The sequence below is a fragment of the Pogona vitticeps genome, chromosome 3 (assembly GCF_051106095.1).
Source record: "Pogona vitticeps strain Pit_001003342236 chromosome 3, PviZW2.1, whole genome shotgun sequence".
Classification (NCBI taxonomy): Eukaryota; Metazoa; Chordata; class Lepidosauria; order Squamata; family Agamidae; genus Pogona; species Pogona vitticeps.
In genome coordinates, this window is record NC_135785.1 from 201,457,633 (window position 1) to 201,477,822 (window position 20,190).

The following is a 20,190-nucleotide window of genomic DNA, read 5'->3' on the forward strand; positions in this document are numbered from 1 at the left end:
CATCCAACCATCATCCCATGCAGGTGCAGCTCATGGCTGGGGCAGAAGGGTGCCTTTCCACTAAAATCTGGGGATGAGGTGCTCTCCAGTCCATGAGCCACCCCAAGCACATGATTTCAATCAAATTATGAGGTTCTTTTAGGCACTATAAAAAACAGAGATCAGAGTCTTCTCAAAAGCTGTGTTGACTTGTTAGGAATCTGCTTGGGGGAAATTAATAGATCTGGAGTGCAATGTACTCTCTCCTCCGGACATAACAGTTTCCACTTGCCCTCCACACATGGAAACTGACCTTTTAAAGAGAGGTTTTGTTATCAGTGAAGTCTCTCTACACAATCAAGAATGTTGATTTTCCAGTGTTCCCAATTATGTGGAGAATGTTCATAGATAATTAAGCCTCTTGTATTCAAAAGGTTGCCCTCCACATTTTGAGGGCAACCGGTAATTGCAATAGTGAGGGGTCAGGCTAGATTACTGTCCCTTCTGATGTGTTTATCCACCTATGTTTCTTAATATTATATAGGGCTAGTGTGGCCATAATTTTAGTACATTCTAAGGTAGACCATTATATTCCAGTAAAGATAACCAGCCCTTCTATGTACTTCAGCTAGGTGGGGAGCTTTTTTTAATCACCAAAATACACCAAACTATATTAGATTATTCACTGGAAAAAGTTGGTGATACAATGTGGAGAATATGCATCTTTTCCCTGAAACCTGCCATTAGTAACCTGTTATATGATAGCAGTCGTGGTATTCAGATATGTCTGTGCTGTTTGCACAGAAGCAGAGATGGTCTTTAGTGTTGTTTGCAACTGTTGGATAGAACTTGCCAGGTGAAGGCTAATTGTGCTCCAGTTAAAGCAGTTCTCTGCACAGATGGGTTATCTGGGCTGAACACTCATTACAAGATTAATCTTGTTTCCGACAAGACTTCCTTTTCCTTCAACTGATTTTGCTCAGGCATTAGATCTGTCATCAGCCGTTAAAAGAAGGGTGGATTACCTCTGGGATATTTAATGCTTGTGCACCATGAAACAATACAAAATGTGTGTCATATCGGCAAAGAACATCTTTAGGAGACAGCACATTTTCATACCATTATGAAGGTCGAGATTCATAAACAACTGAAACAATTGCAAGGCTCTGAGTCAGCCCTCTTAACGAACACAGAACTTGAGCAGATTCATCTTATGCCCTCCTTTCAGATGACAGTACTGTTTGAAAAGGAAGGTGGATTTATTTCTTATAACTTTAAAAAGGTATTTATAAAACTTACACACACATTTTGCTGTGGAATCTCTAAAAGCATGTCAAATTCTGTTCAGAAATATTTTTTCCAGAATAATGTTATAAGGTATGGATATTAAAGAATGTTCAAGTTCAGTCCTTGTGCATTCACAATTAAAAGGATTGTGGTTTGTGGAGAAGCAACAGTGTCGGAAATATAATGCCAGATTAAATAACAAAAAGCACTTCTGCATTAGTTAGCATGTCTGCTTCTGGAACTTGATTTTTTAGCTTGGGTAGGCTGCTCTCTCCATGCAAAGTAGCAAAAATGATTATCACACAGAAGAATGTCCATTCTTTTCACATTCAAATGATCAAGTCCTGTATGGTGTACCATAGTGGCTACAAAACTAAATTACTGATGAGGAAGCCCATAGTTTGAATCTTTTCTTTACCATGTAACATCAAGTACAACAAAACCTACAAATGCCATTTCTTGCTACTCAAAATGCAACACAATACCAAAGCATTATAAAATACAACTTGCTACTCTGTCATGGTAACCCACAACAGCTGCCTGAGAGGAGCACCTCACTCTGCCCAACACAAGTGCTCTTTTCTTCACAATCTTGTTGTTGCTTTTTGCCATCAAGTCATCTCCAATTTATGGTGACACTATGAATGAGTGATCTCAAAAATGTCCTCAGCAACCCCTACTTAGCTCTTGCAAGCCCAAGGGTGTGGTATCCTTGATGGAGTCAGTCCATCTCATATTTGCTCTTTCTCTTTCCTGCTGCCTTCAACTTTTCCCAGCATTATTGTCTTTCTGGGGCGTCTTGCCTTCTCATGATATGCCCAAAGTATGACAACCCCAGTCTCATCATTTTTGCCTCCAGAGGAAGTTTAGACTTGATTTGATCTAGGACCCTCTTGTTTGTTTTTCTGGGAGTCCATGATATATTCAAAACTCTCCTCCAACACTATGTACCAAACAAATCAATTTTTCCCTGTTAACTTTCTTTACTGCCCAGCTTTCACACCCATACATAGTATGGAAATACAGTAGTGTGAATAATCTTGGACTTGGTCTCCAGTGACATTCTTCCACTTGATTATCTTTTCTAATTCGTTCATTGCTGGCCATTTCATTCTTCTTCTGATTTCTTGGCTGCAGTTCTATTTGGATTGATGATTGGACCAAGGTATTCAAAAGTTACACAGTAGTCATAAGAATTGCAACTGGACAATATCCCAAGATATCTGAACATTTGAAAGCACTGTATAAAAGCTAATGATGGAGATGATGATTTCCTGCTGAACAGTGTAAGTAGTTCTGCAATGCAGAAATGGGCTCAGAAAGAAGATGTGTATTTATGGATGATGTCTTGAAATTTATTATAGAAGCATATTTTTCTGATATTACCATATGTGTTTTAACTTGGACATATTTTCATAAAATGTTAGAAACAGGTTTAACTATTAACTCTACCTCTAATTGATTTTTTCCCTTAGATTTCAATCTGTGTGGCATACTGTATTTGAGAATCTGCCCGGATCCAAAACAAAATTCCAGGAGCTTCACTATAAAGAAACAAAGTTGTGGACTATTGTTTTACACCCCTGACCTAGACATTTTGTATATAGTTATACCAATGTAATTTCCTATATTTTCATCATGCTTGGATTGTTTAGGTTCAAGGTGCCAGTCTCCCTATTATATGTGGCTCTCTGATCTTGAAAACAGTCAAGATGTTGATAGCTACAAATTCTTCAACTGTGCAGTTTTCCAGTAATCAAAAGATTCAAGTGAATCATACCAGTTACGGTAACATAATCCTGCAGGAACATTGTCCTGTCATTTTGTGCTGTTGGGTGATTTCTTAAGTATGATGCGTGAGAATGGTCAGTGGATCACCTATCCATCTGAAAAGCGACAGAAAACATTTTAGGCAAGAATTAATTTGTTTTAGTTGTAGCAACTGAAATCAAAAGAGGCACGTATTTAAACACAAACACTTTTGTCAAACAGCTTTATTTTAGAAGTTTTGATTTAACCAAAACAATATAGCTTGGCAAAGATCCCGGTTGCTGTGCTCCTTTCATGCAACTTCAGTAAATTCCAAAACAGAAAACAAAATATTAACATTAACAGTCAACAGGCTAGCTCTTATGTTTCCACAGGACTTCCTGTTCTGATCTCTGGTCAGCCAGTGTACAGTACAGTACTTGCTTCTATAATGAAGCCTTTCCATGGACTTTAAAAGGTTTTGGATTTCATGATGACAAATGGTCAGAGAAGAAGAGAAATAAATGATTGCCCCTAGCCATGTCCATGGCAGCAACCATTCAGAAATTACTATGGGCATAAGAAAAGCAAAAATTCCAGACCGCAGTACTCAATTGAAAACATATTATGACTCAGATATGCATTTCTTCTGCCAGCAGGAAAATTACTGAGGTGGAGTTCTTGACCCCAGTTTAGAGCCCTCTCCTTTGGAATTGCCTTTCTATTCCAGGACAGATGGGATGGAGTCCAGACATTCATCATAATTCTATTTCAGATTAAGATCTGGGTGGTTATCCCAATTACTATGTACTACTCATTCTTGTGAAACCATGAGGCACCTAACCTCTGTACTAATAGGACCACCTCTTCATTGCACACCAGTTGCATGCTGTGGGCCGGGGCAAGCAAAGCAAATTCTGAACATAAATTTGGAGGGCTGCAATCTAAATATTTTGAGGATGTTACTGCAATAAAACAAAATCTTTTATGCACTGCTAAGTAGCATTTAGAAGTAAAGGACCAACTGCTTCCACATTAGGAATATGTTGCTACTCTTGATCTCGCAAGCAAGGACAAGGAATTGCAAACAAACAAATGCTTCTTCCCTTCTAATTGGGTGAGATAATTTGAAGTCTTATTGATGTAGTAATTCTTGTGCAAACAATGTTTCTTGCAGATTACTCAAACCTGTTTCTGCTACTGTTAGGAACCAGAAGCAGTGAATGAGTTGAGCATTTTTAAAACTATTAGTCAGTTCTGCTCCTCTTGCTGTCTCTCTCTGTCTGTCAATCTGTCCCATTTCATGTTAAGTTAAATGGGTCTCACACCTCAGTAAATGTGCAGAGGGAATCAATATAGTTATACCAATTAGGAAGCAGAGATGGGTAATGTTAGTTTCTTTGACTACAACCCCCCAAATCCCCCAGCTAGCATGATCAGTGACTATTCTGTCTCAAGGATTCTGGACAGTGTAGTGCAAAAAAAGTAAATTTTCCAACCTCTACTATGGTTCACATTTTCTACTTAATTGAAGCCCACACCAATAAAATGAACACTACTAGTAGGACCAGTTAGGAAGCATTTATATTGAAGAGAAGTAAAGTATAACCTTCACGGTTTGCTGCCTTGTCGTGGCAAAGGGGCTTGAGTAATTCAGAGAAGCTATGGGCTGTGCCATGCAGGGATACCCAAGACGGACAGGACATAGTGGAGAGTTCTGACTAAACGCAATCCACCTGGAGCAGGAACTGGCAAGCCACTTCAGTATCTTTGCCAAGAAAACTCCATGGACAGAAAGAAAAGGCTAAAAGATATGACACTGGAAGATGAGCCCCTCAGGTTGGAAGGCATCCAACATAGTTAGACACGGAACGCTGTTACCTTCCCACCGAAGTGGTCCCTATTTATCTACTTACATTTGCATGCTTTCGAACCGCTAGGTTGGCGGGAGCTGGGACAAAGCAACGGGCGCTCACTCCGTCGCGTGGATTCAATCTTACGACTACTTGGTCTTCTGACCCTGCAGCACAGGCTTCTGCGGTTTAGCCTGCAGCATCACCTTCCAGGTTGCTATTCAATAATTTTCATTGCAGCATTGGACTTTCCTTTCACTTCCAGGCATGTTTGCACCTGAGCATCCTTTCAGCTTTGGTCCAACTACTTCCTTAGCTCTGGAGCTACTTGCACTCGTCCTCTGCTCTTCCTCAGTAGTATGTTGGATGCATTTTGCCCCACATATCAGATGTCACTGTGTCATTCATTGGGAATCCTTTGGTATTGTCATAAATCCATGGGGCAGAGTTACCTACATGAAAAACTGATAGCAACAAAATATAAGAAGTTTATTGCCCGAAATCCTGCTGCATTATAAAAATGTCTTTATTTCATTATTTGTATGCACCAGCAATGCTTAACATGACTCCCATTCCCCATTTTATCCTATACTACGGTGAGAGCTGGTGACTCCAAATGTGAGGATTTTTTGAATCCACTCCAGATTTAAGTTTGCACTTAACAGAAGCTATCCAAAGTATTGAACCCTGTCCCCAAAGATATCTTATGTTCAGTTTCCCCTCTTTTCCTACTGCTTTCCACTTTTCCTAATTTTATTTCTGTTATAAGAACTCTCTGCTGAAAGTCATGACAGCCCCAGTTTAGTTATTTTCACTTCTAGAGAGAGTTGAAAATTGGTTTGATGTTGCAGTCACTTATTTGTCTTTCTGTTATATTTTTAAAGCTCAAACCCAGTACCACATATCAAAAGATTCTACACAGACTAAAACATTACTGTAGTCTGTACAACACAGACTGATTTTTCTCCTACTGTTGTTGGTGGTATGCTCAACATATATTTGCATTACGATGTCCAGTGCACCTTCCTTTCTGAATCCGACTTTACTATTTGGCATTTCTCACTCCATATATGGAAAAATCTTTGTAGCTAAATCTTGAGCATAGCTTGCATAAGAAAGACATTTTTAAAAAACTGAGGAAATCTGTATCATACAGACATGGAAAGCCTACCAAGGATCAAGGAATTGTAATATCTTCCCTTTGAAGAAAGCGTTAAGCATTTGTGGCTCTTTTTTTTAAGTTTTGGGCAGGAAGGATATTAATGATCGGGATGATCCTGGTTTATAAAACTATGAATGGTGTCGAAAGAGTGGATACAGCTACCTAAGAAATCTGATGCATAGTAATTTCAGGACTTTCAAATGTAGTACTTTTGTTAATCTTAATTAAAGCCAGATAAAGCAATGGTGACTACAGGCGAGAAATCAGAAAAAGACTTGGACTCAGAAGTATAGCTGTGAAGGAACCAGAAAAGAACATCAAGAGTAAGGATATAATGAAGGGGACATCTTCCCATTTAAAGCTCAAAATCAAGGATCAAAGCATAGACATAATGTTTATTGTGAGCTGTTTAGAACAGTTAGTCTCTCCACAGCTCCCTACCAACAAAATCATTGGAAGGAGAATAAACACCATCATTTTATTCAGGCTCACACACCATAAGACTTCCTTCTCTAACGTATTTTGCTACCTTGTGTAACTTTTGGTACTGTAACCCCACACATAACTGCTGTTGTTGGGTTAAGATAATCTCATCCTATTTGACCTGATCTCCTTTCTTTAATGCTTCCCATGAGACTCTAAGTTTGGCCCTTGGGTCCTGGGGTTTCTCTCACTCCTTCAGACTGAGGTAACTGGGAGTGTAGTCTACCAGATGAGGGTCATGCTTGGCCTTCAAAAAAGCAGCATGGATTGTAGGGGCTTTCTGAGTCCATTCAGGGGCGTCCACTCATTCCTCAGTCGACTGGGCCCAACTCTTCCTCCAGTTGTAGGAACCTTCCTTGGTGGGATCAGTCCTCCCACCCTTCTGGGTTCCTCCATCTTTTGAGCTCCATGGATATATTGAACCCTGGGTAGTACCTGGGAGAAAGAATCCATTACTGTGCCTGCCACGTAACTGTGGCAGGGACCCAACTCTTAGGATCCTCTAGCCACTAAGGCTGTTGGCTGTACTGGCTAATGGAGTTGTAGTACAAAAAAAGAATTTGTATAAGTTCTTTTAACCTCTACCTTATGCCTCTAAATTGTATGTACTGAATCAGGTAACAGAATGAAATTCAACAGGGGTAAGTGCAAAGTACTGCATCTCAGGGGGGAATAACAACTGCACAGTTACAAGATGGGGGATACATAGCTCAGCAAAACTACAAGCAGGAAGGATCTTAGAATTGTCGTAGATCACAAGCTGAATATGAGCCAACAGTGTGATGTGGCTACAAAAAAGGCAAATGCTATTTTAGGCTGCATTAATAGAAGTATAGTTTCCAAATCCCGTGAGGTGCTAGCCCCCCTCTATTCAGCACTGGTTAGACCTCACCTTGAGTATTGTGTCCAGTTCTGGACACCACACTTCAAGAAGGATGCTAACAAATTGGAACAAATTCAGAGAAGGGTGACAGGGATGATCAGGGGGCTGGAAACCAAACCTTATGCAGAAAGACTAAAAGAATCTGGCATGTTTAGCCTTGAGAAGAGAAGGCTAAGGGGTGATATGATAGCACTTTTCAAAATACAGAGGAGGGGCATGATCTGTTCTCAATCATCCCAGAGTGCAGGACATGCAACAACAGGCTCAAGTTAAAGGAAGCCAGATTTCGGATGAATATCAGGAAAAACTTCCTAACTGTTAGAGCAGAACGACAGTGGAATCAGTTATCCTCGGGAGTTGGTGAGTGCTCCAACACTGGAGGCATTCAAGAAAAACTTAGATAATCACCTGGCAGATATGCTTTGATTGTATCCCTGCATTGAGCAGGGGGTTGAACGTGATGGCCTTGTAGGCCCCTTCCAACTTCACTTTTCTATGATTGCTGCCCTCATGTTTTTGTACTTTTCAAATGTACAGAAACCGGATGCAAGACTAGATGGACTCTTAGTGAGATCTACCACAGCTCCTTTTATGTCCATGTTTTGGAGATTTAGAGCATCAGTGTCAGGCATGCAAGACTCAATATTATTTCTAAGCAGACATCTGAACGGAAGCAAATCTGGCACATATTCAGCTTATTGTGTAAACGTATGTGCTGTGTAGCAGGGAATAAATGCTTCAGATGTTTTCCTTGGCTTAGTGTGTATTTTATGTTTTCAAAGGCACAGGTTAAATATATATTTTGAGCATTGTTAGTGAGATTTATTTTGTAGAGATATATAATCATTTTCTCATCTTTCCAATTAAAAAACAATTTTTAAAAAAACTCCTAAGTACATTTAAAGTTTAGTTTTCAGCATGACTTAACTTTCTTTAGTGTTATTATTGGTGACATTCTAGTAGATTATGGTTACAGTGTAGTAGTTTACTATCTGATCAATAGCTCATTGAGTTAGGTCTTGAGCCAGAGGTTGAGAGTTCGATTCCCCACTGGGCCTCCTTGACCTGGGCTGGACTCGATGATCCCTAGGGTCCCTTCTAGCTCTGGAACTCTAAGATAATCAGATTTTATTGAAATGCACAAAACTCTATTTTTCAATTTGAGGTTTTCTGAATACACGAAGTCTTCTGAAACAGGAGTTGTTTCTGTAAGAGCATGAATTGAACCTCACATTGGGTTACACTTCCTAGAATTTCCCCAGCCTGTAAGATCATGTAGGGTTGTAGTCCACAAAAATAACTTCTCCAATGTCCAGCTTCCACACTATACTGCTTTCTTAGGCCCTTGATCATTATTAAATAACTCTGTTAATTTACTAAGCCCTCACTGTGGCACAGCCAAGTTTCCTGTCACATCCTTTTCCCCGTCGTTGCTTTTCTGAACTTTTAGTTCCTTTCTCCCACCCCCACTCCTGCAGTTATCCTTTCTGTGTGTGGATCTTTGTGCACACGGTATGTTCTGGTTCTTTCTTTTATCTTTCATCCCCAGATGTTGTATTGATCCCAGTCCTGTTTCTCCCCTTTCTAACCATGCTGAATCCTGCAATTTATTTAATTTGAAGACAGAGAAAGGTATGCAGGTGCTCCAACAAATGTTGTGTTTTTATAGTAAGGTCTGTAGAATTTCTTCCATCAGGTTCTCTCTTTTCTTGACTCACGAAGAATGCCTCCAGTGCAGCAAATCCCCTTTCTTGAGTATCTTAATTGGCACATATAGGTCCCTGATCTTCTGCTTCATTTTCAAAACAGTTACCCATTGATCTGTTCACTTAAAGGATTTATATTCTGTTTTTTTCATAAAGTACCAAGTGAACAAACTGAAACATTTGTTTAAAAATATATTCAATGTTAAAATAAAAGTAGCAGCAGTAAAACTAATTTTAAAAAGAGCATCAGTACAACTAAAGTTAATCTCAAAGAGGAATAAATTACCCCAAATAAATTTACTATTTTGATCTATCACCAAAGGAGGAAAGAAGGGGAGTCAGCTATTTCTTTCTAGCTGTAGAATTTTTTTAAAAATGTTGTACCACATCAGAGGAAGCCCTAACTCTAGTTGCTGTTGCCTTATTTCATAGGGTAACAGGGCCTCTGATAAGGACAGCAATCTGAAGGAAGATTCATTTTCTGTTATTTTAATACCAAGTAAATATTAAGATATGCTTCCTCCTTTCACATACACATATGTTCCTCTGTAGACCTAGTCCTACTGAGGAGGGGCTCATTCTGTTCTCTCAGTTATGTGACATCACTTGGTTGCCAGTTGAAAACACATTTTATTTGCTCATGCTCTTGAAAATAGGTAATTTGTCTGGTTCTTGACAATGTGTTTCTTGTATGTTATTATATATGTTCAGTGCTGTCAAGTCAGAACTGACGTAGGGTCACTATAAGTGAGTAAGTGAGATATTAAGCAGTGATTTTACTAGTTCCATTCCGCAGGTGAGTTTCCTTGACCAAGGAGGAATTGGAACCCTGTTCTCTAGAGTCCTAGTCTATCATTTTATTTACTGCACCACACTGGGAATCTGTACGTTATTACATATCTGTAACTATTATTGTAATGATCTTTTCTGTTGCATTGTGATTTAGATATGTTGTTTGATACCTATATGTTCTATATAAGTTTTTGCTGAATGGTAGTATAAAATACATCCATCCACTCATACATATACATATTATATTAATTCATATTAGAGATACTGTTTGGGCACAATCTATAGAAACACTGGTTTAAGCAACATGAACTTGGAGAGAAAACAGTTGACAGATTTCAGTCCTAGGTGAGTCTGCAACTGAGCTGGTTTGAATTTTCACAGATTACCGTATTTTCGCTCCATAAGACGCACCTTTCCATAAGACGCACCAATTTTTAGGAGAAGAAAACAGGAAAATATAATCTGTTTTCTTTGCTCCATAAGACACACAGACTTTCCACCCCCTGTTTTGTGGGGGGAAAGTGCGTCTTATGGTGCGAAAAATACGGTAATTCATTAAAGTCTATTTAGTTAAAGTGCATGGCTTGGCCCCATAACTAACAAGTTCTGTTGGTTTCAATTGGTCTGCTCTACGTATGGAGCAGTCTTCTTTAAATTTGCAATCAGTAAGCCTCATCCTAATATACTTAATGTTTGTGTACAAACAATTGCATGAAGTTATGTCAGATGTGTAACATAAATTTGCACATATTACTTATGTTATTTAATAGTATCTCAACTCTGTTACAACATTAATCACAAGTTGCTTATCACCAATATATATGGTGAATATATATATTGGTGATAAGCAACGATAGATAGATAGATAGATAGATAGATAGATAGATAGATAGATAGATAGATAGATAGATAGATAGATAGATAGATAGATAGATAGATAGATAGATAGATAGATAGATAGATATTAAAAAGCACACATACACACACACACATTTTTGTGTGTGCTGAGGTGTTCCTGGAAACTCTGAGACCTTAGTTTGATTCAGTTAGATTTCTGGGTGATTTTGAAACTTCAGAACATTTGAAATCATTGAGAATATGCCTGATGCATACTTACAGCTACATAGGTCTTCCCATTTTACTTTTAATGTTCTTTGGTGTTTTTTTTTTTTTCTATTTTCAAGTCTCTTGACAAAATCAGAACAGCAGGTTCTTTCTTCTCAGTTCATTGTTCTGTGGAAGTGGGTTGCTTGGAGTTCACACTTTGTTTTCCTGCTGTTTTTGTGGGAAGTTGGCTGTGGTGCAAAAGATATGGGAATAATTTGTAGGAAATGGGTTTGTTTAGGGAAGCAATTAAAAAGCAACTGCTTGCACATCTCCTAAATGCATGCTTAAATTCACAGCACTGCTCAATGTAGTAGCGAGCAGAAAAATTCTTAGTTCTCTTACCTTAGTCATTTCATTAATACAAAACAAACCTTTGACTTCTCTTTCTTATTTTTTTCTGTAAACAGTAAATACACATAGTGGAGTATTTCCATTTAAGCAACATTTTTAAAACTGTACAGAATAGCTTTTTATGTATAAAAATGATTAGCCATGCTTTTCCCCCTATGTTATATGTGTACTTTTATTGTAAGTGGAACTGTGTATAAAGTTATTTATTCTGATAAACAGATGATAAATCTGTAAACATCATCTCATCAGAAACAGCTGCAGATCTATGATCTGGTCTACATAGTCAGAAAAAGTGCAATGTATATTTCATGACTGTACCATTTCAAAATGTCATGGAGGGGAGTCACATGTTTGAAATTCTCCCACATTAAAAAGAAGAAGCAGCTTTCCACCTGCAGGAAGAGATTTTAGTTGATCCAGTCAAATATATGATGGGAAACATGGACTACCAGAGTCCAAGATGGATATTCCACATGTTTTTTGTCAAGATGCAGATGGACAGCTTTTGAATTTTACATTGATTTCGAAAATCACAGTAAGCCCCTGAGGCAATAAAGCATAGCATGGAATTGTTAATTACACCAAAAACAATACAGTGGTTCCGGATTAACCTTCGCTATGCGAAAACATCGCTGTACGGGGCAGGAAAAGCCTATTGGAACGCATTAAACTTAGTTTAATGCGTTCCAATAGGCGCCAAAACTTACCCCTCCAGCGATGTTTTCGCTGGTCCGGCGGCCATTTTGGAGCCACCGAACAGCTGTTCGGCGGCTCCAAAATGGCCGCCGGATGCTCCAATCGTCGCAAAGCGAGTGCGGCGATTGGGGCAGCTCCGTATAGCGATCCCCAAAAAGGGATCACTATACGGATTCTTCGTTATACGGTGCGCTCGTTAAGCGAGGCACCACTGTATTTGGATCAGATTCTAATTTGGTATTTCAGAAGGAAGTTTTTTTTTTTTTAAACAAGACATTCAGAAGACATCCATTTCAGTTCTGAATCAGAACTCATTTTGGAGACTTCAGACCTTTGTGATAAACCCTATGAACCTGTTAGTCATACATGTGAAGTTATGTGAAACTGTATGTGACTATATTCCCCTGTGTTTATTGTAATGCCATGAATCTGATGCTTAGTCTAATCTAGCCTTGTTGTACAACCCTATATTTAAATATTTGTTTTTCTTATTTATATAGCCATTCAGATAGCAAAACCTAAGCTCATGGTAGGGTTTTTTTTGTTTTTGTTTTGCACGTTATAGAATAATCATGAACTTAATAAAAATTCGTGCAAATTGGGAGAAATGGACATTTGCTGAAATATGAAGAATCACAGAAAGGATGGGTGGTTGATTGCTATTGACACATATCAACATAATGCCTTTGTTCTTTTAAAAAAATACTTTGCTTTTATTGACAGTGAAACTGAAAGTGGCTAGCAATTTATATTTATTTATTTAAAATAGTTTTACCCCACCTTTCTCCTTAAAAGGACCAAAGGAAATAACTGAGAAGAATAATCACAATAATTCAAAACAAAAAGAGGAACAAATGAAAATATAATAAAATGGGATAGAGTGCTCAATATCTGCAGAGGGAGTACTAGAATCCAGTGGAAAAATAAGGAAGTGATCTTCTTTTCACACTATAGCCTCCCCTGCACCATGAAAACTTGTTAGGCTGGGAAGCCTTCTCACAGCTCCTTTTTGAGAAGCTTGCCTGAAGGGAATTCCACCCCTGGGGCTGGGGGATGGCTTGGTTCCCCTTTCCTCCTCTTCCTATGCCCGTGCAGCATAAGAAGAGGAGGGAAAGGATCAAAGGGATCCCCCAGCCTGCAGCTATGGGATGGCTTTGATTCCTATTTTCCCTCCTCTTGCTATGCCCTGCAGGGCTTAGCAACAGGAGGGGGAAGGGATCAAAGCTTTGTGGGATTGCTTTGATCCCTGCTTTCCCTCTTCTTGCTATGCCTCACGGGCAGGAGGGAAAGCAAGTGGGAAAGCAAAACAAAATGACCAAATGAATGACAAATTGATTAGTTGTTCGTCAGGTCATTGGGGGGCAATTCATGGTTCAACTTGACAACCCACAGACCAAGACAAAGTGCCAAAATGTCCCCATCTCTGATCTGTGATCAGGTCCTTGCAAACAGTTATGAATGGCTACCTTTAGGGCTCCAGGGATACCCAATTTGTACAATAACCTGCCCAATTATTTAGGCACAAAAGTAGCATTCAGGCAACATTTTGAGAATACATATTTCTTCTTTATCTGTCAATAAGAGTATATGAAGCGTATGTTTTTTTACAAATGTATGTGCCTAGATTCTAGAGGAGCCATGGCAAACCTATGGCACGCGTTCCACAGCTGGCATGCAGAGCCCTCTCTGCAGGCACACAAGCCGTAAATCGCCACATCGCTACTCCCCCTCCAAACAAACTTGAGGAGGCGGCTGCAGCCACAGTGCTGGCACCCCAACATGCAGCAGGCCAGGATCCGGAGCAGCTGGAGCTGGCAGCAGACCTGGAGTGGGGTCTCGAGGCACCTCCGTGCCCACGATTCTCCCTTCCGCCACCACTTCTGGTTCTGCTGCTGCCATTGCCTGCCACCAGCTAGGTTTTTTTTTTTGTTTTTGTTTTATTTTTTCAGTTTGGGCACTCGGGCCCAAAAAAGGTTCGCCGTCACTGCTCTAGAGCAGTGGTGGCTAACCTTTTTGGGCTCCCATGCCCAAACTGAAAAAAGAGGAAAAGAAAACAACCAGTGGGCGGCATGCCACTGCCGCGGAGGTACCAGAAGGAGTGGCAGAAGGGAGAATCCTAGGCACAGAGGTGCCTTGAGACCCAACTCCAGATCTGCCACCAGCGCAGCTGCTCCAAATCCACCTGTTGAAGCACCAGCACCATGGCTGCAGTTGCCTTGTCAGGTTTGGCTGTGCGGGTGGAGTAGCGATCCGGTGACTTATGGCTCGCATGCCTGCAGAAAGGGTTCTCTGTGCCAGCTGTGGCATGCAATCCATAGGTTCACCATTGCTACTCTAGAGTCTTTTCATGTGATTGGATATTTTAGAAGTTGCAGAATTCTTGACATATATTTATACGAAGTGGAATCTGGAGTAAGATGTATATATGTGCACCAGTGCACATGTGCACACACATGTACATATGCTCATACATACATGGATATATGCTCACAAATATAGTTTGCCTGCATTCTCAATCTGAGGGATGTTATGAATTCCATGCTAAGTTTTATGGAACTGGCTGGAAGATTATAAATTCACTAAATAAGAAAATATGTTCTTTTATTCTTCCAAATAAAATGTCTTGTCAGTGTTGTGACTGAACTAAGCAGTTATTTTTAAATGATGAATTCAAGTAGGTGAGTTATAATTTCCAAACCAATGATAAAATACTTGTATAGGAAGGTGGTGACAAGATCATTCTTTCTTGCTTTTCATTCCAAAAAAAAAAATCTTGTTCCTCTGCTGTGTCATAAACACAGTACGTGGCACATTGTGTGATTTGATGAACCAGTTTCATAGAGGTGTAATATGTTCCAGATGTGTAAAGCAACTCTTGACACAGGTGACTGCACTTGAAGCCATGCCATCTGCATCCGTACTGGCCATTTTCACAAGTGATTCTCAGAATGTATAATGTTTCCCTCATCTGCAATTCATTTTTAAAAAACACTGGGTAGAATGTGCTGTACATAGAAATGCTATCTCTCTCTCTTTGTCTTGCCTGAACAATATTCCCAAATTCCATAGTATTGCAGATTTATCATGTAGATGCTATTTTATAGTCAATGGAAAAATAGAGGAAGGACCCTATTATACTATATTTAATAATCTCAAAAAGCAGTAGTAAATTGATAATTACTTCCACAATCTTTATTCTGGTGAAGTCTAACTCATGGAAAATTATATAGCATGTTTCTGTGTAAGTAAATATGTATGGTCATTTAATTGTAAATAAATATACAGTGTCAGTATTAATTCTAAAATCCTTCAGCTTGGATGTTTTTGTCATTTAAATAATCATTCATATAGGCACTTTCAGCAATGGCGCAACTTCACATTATTCAAGTTGCTTGAGGTCTAACATTACACACCAGGGAAGGGTTTTCAAAAGTTCTGGACTGGGTTTGGGCTTCAAAAACATATGTGAAAAGCAGTAAAAAGAGCAAACAAGACTACTTTACTGCTCCACAGGGGTGGGAGACTGAAGTGATAAATTTTTTAAAACTGGATAGGCACATCTCTAGCATCTGCTGCTATTTAAATACTTCTTTTCAGTCAAAGGATTTGGATTTTTTACTAAGTACATTTAAAAGTCTGACAGAAGGGGACCCAGTGTATCAAATTAGATTCTATAATTCAGAATAATATATAGTAAACCTTTTAAATCTCCAGTGTTACTTTAATGGTTTTTAATGGGAATGTTTTAATTATTAGAAAACATCTTTAAGATTGTTTTTGTTTTTAGGTTAACCAAAATTTTTTGAAAGCCAGTGAGCTGGAAATGTGTGCTTAATTAAAACTGTCATTCCTCAAATAACTAGATTCCACTCAGCCCAGACCAATGATGCAACATTGAGATGTCCCTTTTTAGCCCAAGAGACCCCTTTTTAACTCAGAGAAGCAGTGAAAATAGGCAAAACTCACTTGCTTTGTTATTCATGCAAAAGCAAAAGGCATTGCATCCTGTCATTCCTAGCCAGCAATTAACAAGTAATCCTTGGGATTCTCGGGACCACTAGCTCTTGAGAACCTCACTAGAGACTCATTAATTGCCAACTAGAACAGTGAATGCTATGCCATTTGTGTAACAAATCAACAAGATTTCAGCCAATATGATTTTGTTCAGCCATGTGAGCTGTTGTCATAGGTGGCCCACAGTTCTAGGAGGCACCTCTCCACCAAATTTAGAACAAGTTTTCCTCAGTGCTTAGATCACAGGCTATCTATGGCATTTGCACAAGTCCTCTTGTTCAAGATTTGGAATGAACTGAAGGAAATTGCGAAGTAAATATTAGAGATTCCAACAAAGGTTATTAATCCAGAGCCCAAATTTGTCTTTTTGGGCTCAGAATTGTTGTCTTTAGTGGAGATAATTATTGTATTCTGCCAAGTCTTTTCTGGCTTGAACCTGACCTGAAATAGAGAAAAATTCCTTCCTTCCTTCCTTCCTTCCCTCCCTCCCTCCCTCCCTCCCTCCCATCTATATTGTCCTACAAGCCAGCTTTTGAATAAATAGAATAGCAAAATATTTCAGGGACCCTGAAGGATCTTGTCTTATAAACTTAATACAGAGAAGTATACTGTGCCTTATATTTGTGAAGACTCTTAGTCATCCAGGTGAGGTTATCTGGAAGTTGAGTCATGGTAACTGGACTTCTTTCTTATTAGGTTGAAATCTAATAAGTAGCGAAACATTTCAGTATAATAAGAAAAAAGTCCAGTTGCCGTGATTTTGATACATGATATCAACTTCCAGATACTATGCCTTCAGTGGGATCCCTGTAAGGTTTCCAAGAAATGGAGCTTGTCCCTGCATGCGCCAGACTCTGAACATATTGAACCTGTGAAGTACCCCTATCAGTTGTGGCTAATCCATACAGATTTAGAGGTGAAGAATAGTATTGTGGTGGCAAATAAATAAATATTTGCTCTCTCTACAACTCTTTTACTGAGTTCAGCATGTTACTCTCCTCACCCCACAAAGTGAATGAAACTATCCGTTTATATGGGGAAAAGAAAAAATTGTGCACATTTCAGGACATTCTGCTGTATGGACCATGCATCCAAGTATATTGCTGCCACCACCACTGCAATTTTGTGCATCCAAAGAAAATCCCACCAGGCAGCAAGAACTGGGAAGGCTTGCAGGACTTTACCAGTCTCTGACTCTGTGCAGTATGTGTGTTTTTTTTCCAGTTGCAGTGGGACTATACCTGCATAAATAGAAACCAAAGAGAAAAGAAGCTGCAGACCTCTCATATCCTAGCTGATCTTCATTGCAGCATCTGCAAAATCTTTATGAGGGTGGGGGAAGCCCACCTCTTCAACAAGCTATTCAAAGGATCCTCTGATATGATTTGAGGAGCTTTCCCATCATGCAGCAGCTTTTGTAGGTGCACCCATGTAAACTATGCAAACAAATGGAACCCCATTACGATATTAGATTAAGATGATATAAAAGGCTGCATATGCAAGAATCACTTGGAGAGCAATCTCTCCATAAAAGAGCTTCTTGCTTCAAGAGTTCCTGTGGGATATGGGTTTCTGCCCCAGTGTTTTTTACAGTTGTAATTTCTCTATCTCAGAAGTTTCACCTGGCCAAGAAAGATTTTTCCATATTGCTAGAAGCTGTCTTTTCACTACCAGGAATCTGAGAGGTTTCTAGACAATTCCTGGCTGTCAGAATTGTGAACTGAATAGGGAAGATGGGGTCAAAATTGGAATAGCTCAGAAATGAGCTAAGTGGTTTCCTGGTGGTAAGATGGTGGCTTGCTATCCTTTATGAAACAGTCTGAGAGAAATCCTGCTGTTTTGCTCATCTGTATCACACAGTTCTCTGTCCCATTTCTCAGCAGAAATTTCTCTTTGCTCCATGACACTGACATACAAACTAGAGTAGTCTCCCCAGAAATTCAACTCCAGTTAAATTAATTTCTGGATCAGAAATTCTCAGTTTCTGTCTTCACATGGCTTCACATGAACATGTAGAACAGAAGTATCGATAAAATAAAGATCATTCACAAGAATGGTAGGATCTTGTACAGTACTAAAAGAAGTTTTCAAAAGGACCAATAAGCTAGTTTTACTTTTCCTGAAAGACATGATTTAGGAGCAGTAACAACAGAATCCAGTTTATAGCTATGAATACTTGCATTTCACATGTATTTTTAAAAATAGTAATATCCTTGAAGAATCAGCTCTAAATGCTTTAGATCTCTTCATTTTTTACTGTGTTGTCCAGGAAATGATATATGACTGGGCAGAAAGGAAGGTCCACTTCCCAGGACTCAATCAGTGTAAGTTTTCAATGATATTTCAGGGATGAATAAGAAATTCTTCATCTCTAAGGCATCCTTACAACCAAGTGTTACTACATATGAAGGAGAACCACACAACAACAAGAGTTTCAGCTGTTATTGCTCACTGCTAAATAAACAAGGCTCTTTTCAAAAAACATTTATTCTTCTTCCAAGTGTACATACTTTAACATCTATAGATCAAAGCATCAGTGAAATCTATATTATCCACTATTTGTATAATTTGACTCTCAAGGCAATTTTGTTGTATTATCTTCTCAGGAAGCACTATCAGTTGTGAGTGAAGATCAGTCTTTATTTGAGTGTGCCTACGGAACTCCCCACCTTGCTAAAACAGAGATGACAGCCTCCTCTTCTAGTGAATATGGGCAAACATCAAAGATGAGTCCACGTGTTCCCCAGCAGGACTGGTTATCACAGCCTCCAACCAGAGTCACAATAAAGATGGAGTGCAATCCAAATCAAGTTAATGGCTCAAGGTAAGAAAGAGAGACTTAATGAATGGAAAGCCACCGCAGGTTGTTTTTAAGGAGAAAGGTGGGATAAAAATATTTTACATACTGTAAATTGTGTTTGGTCCAAACTCTCCACAAACAAGAATTCTGCTATGTGTGAATTAGGAGCAGGCCTCGGGTTTACATAGCCTTTTTTGGAAGAGTTAGGGTTTTTTCAGACTACTACAGCCAGAGTTGGGACTCATTTACATGCCTGTTTTGGAACTGGCTGAAGTGGGCTAAGAGGTTCACTATGGTGTTTGGTGCAATCTTCATATCTAGATTGCATACAGACTTCAAGGAATCCTATCTGGCTCGCTGTCAATTTGCCAACATTGTGAAGTGTAAGTCACTTTTTTGGTGTGGGTAGAATAACTCTGTTTTGATTCATTTAAGCACATCTGATCCCTGGAAACGAAGCAAAAATGAGAACTCCTGTCAATTGCTGATATCGTGAAGTAGCTTAAGAAGAGGGATACTTCAGGGTATTGGCGAACTAAACACTTCCTTGGCTCTATGGAGGATCCTGGCAAGGATGTTTTAAATAAATATTCTCAGCAGTGAGAAGAGACTGTGATGCAGCAACAGGGATTTTTCTTTGCTTTTCTCTTCCAGTTGAGTCAGTCGAGAAAAGCGGACAAAAAACCTCAAACCTCATTGATCCTTACTGTCCTCTCCTGCTTCCACGATGAACTTTTCCATTTAGTTTTTATTTCTTTTAAACTGACACAGCACATATGCTCTGCTCCAAAACACTTTTTTTTTAAAAAAAAAATCACTTTCTCAGCCACTCCAGAGAGGCGAGAAAGTGTTGAATTTGCCAATATCTCGATGTGGCTCTCTTCTTATGCAACTTCACTATATCAGCAATTAATGGGTTTCTCTTTTGTTCTCACATTTGGTTCATTTCCAGTGATCAAATGTGCTTAAATGAACCAAAATAGAATGACCCTAACCCACACCAAAAAAGTAGAAGCCACTGACATGGACCAGAAACGTGTGGATGGGACCGCTCTTGGGTTGGGCAAGTTCACTACAGCAAAGAGGTAGTCTGATTGTTATTGTTAGGAACGAACCAATCCATCTCTGCAGCAATGCAAACAGCAGGGTAAACACCTGGGTAGTCAGCCTCTTGTTGTCCAAAAAGATAACTTTTCCAAGCTCTGGTTCTACACTAATCCCCTTGCCAAGAGAACGCATGAAGGACACTGAACTGTGAGATCCCATAGTTATTCATATGCAAATTCTCTCCTAATTTTATAATATTAAACACACTGTAAAGAGGGCCA

At 39.2% G+C, this 20,190-nt stretch overlaps 1 protein-coding gene across 1 annotated transcript in view; it reads left to right on the forward strand.

Annotated features, from left to right (window-relative positions):
* ERG (ETS transcription factor ERG) overlaps positions 1-20,190 on the forward strand; it is a 163,238-nt gene that overhangs the window by 114,530 nt on the left and 28,518 nt on the right. Inside the window, exon 3 of the mRNA XM_072994135.2 lies at positions 18,669-18,886. Within this exon, the coding sequence (XP_072850236.1) occupies positions 18,669-18,886 (218 nt within the window). The remainder of the gene's footprint in view (positions 1-18,668; positions 18,887-20,190) is intronic.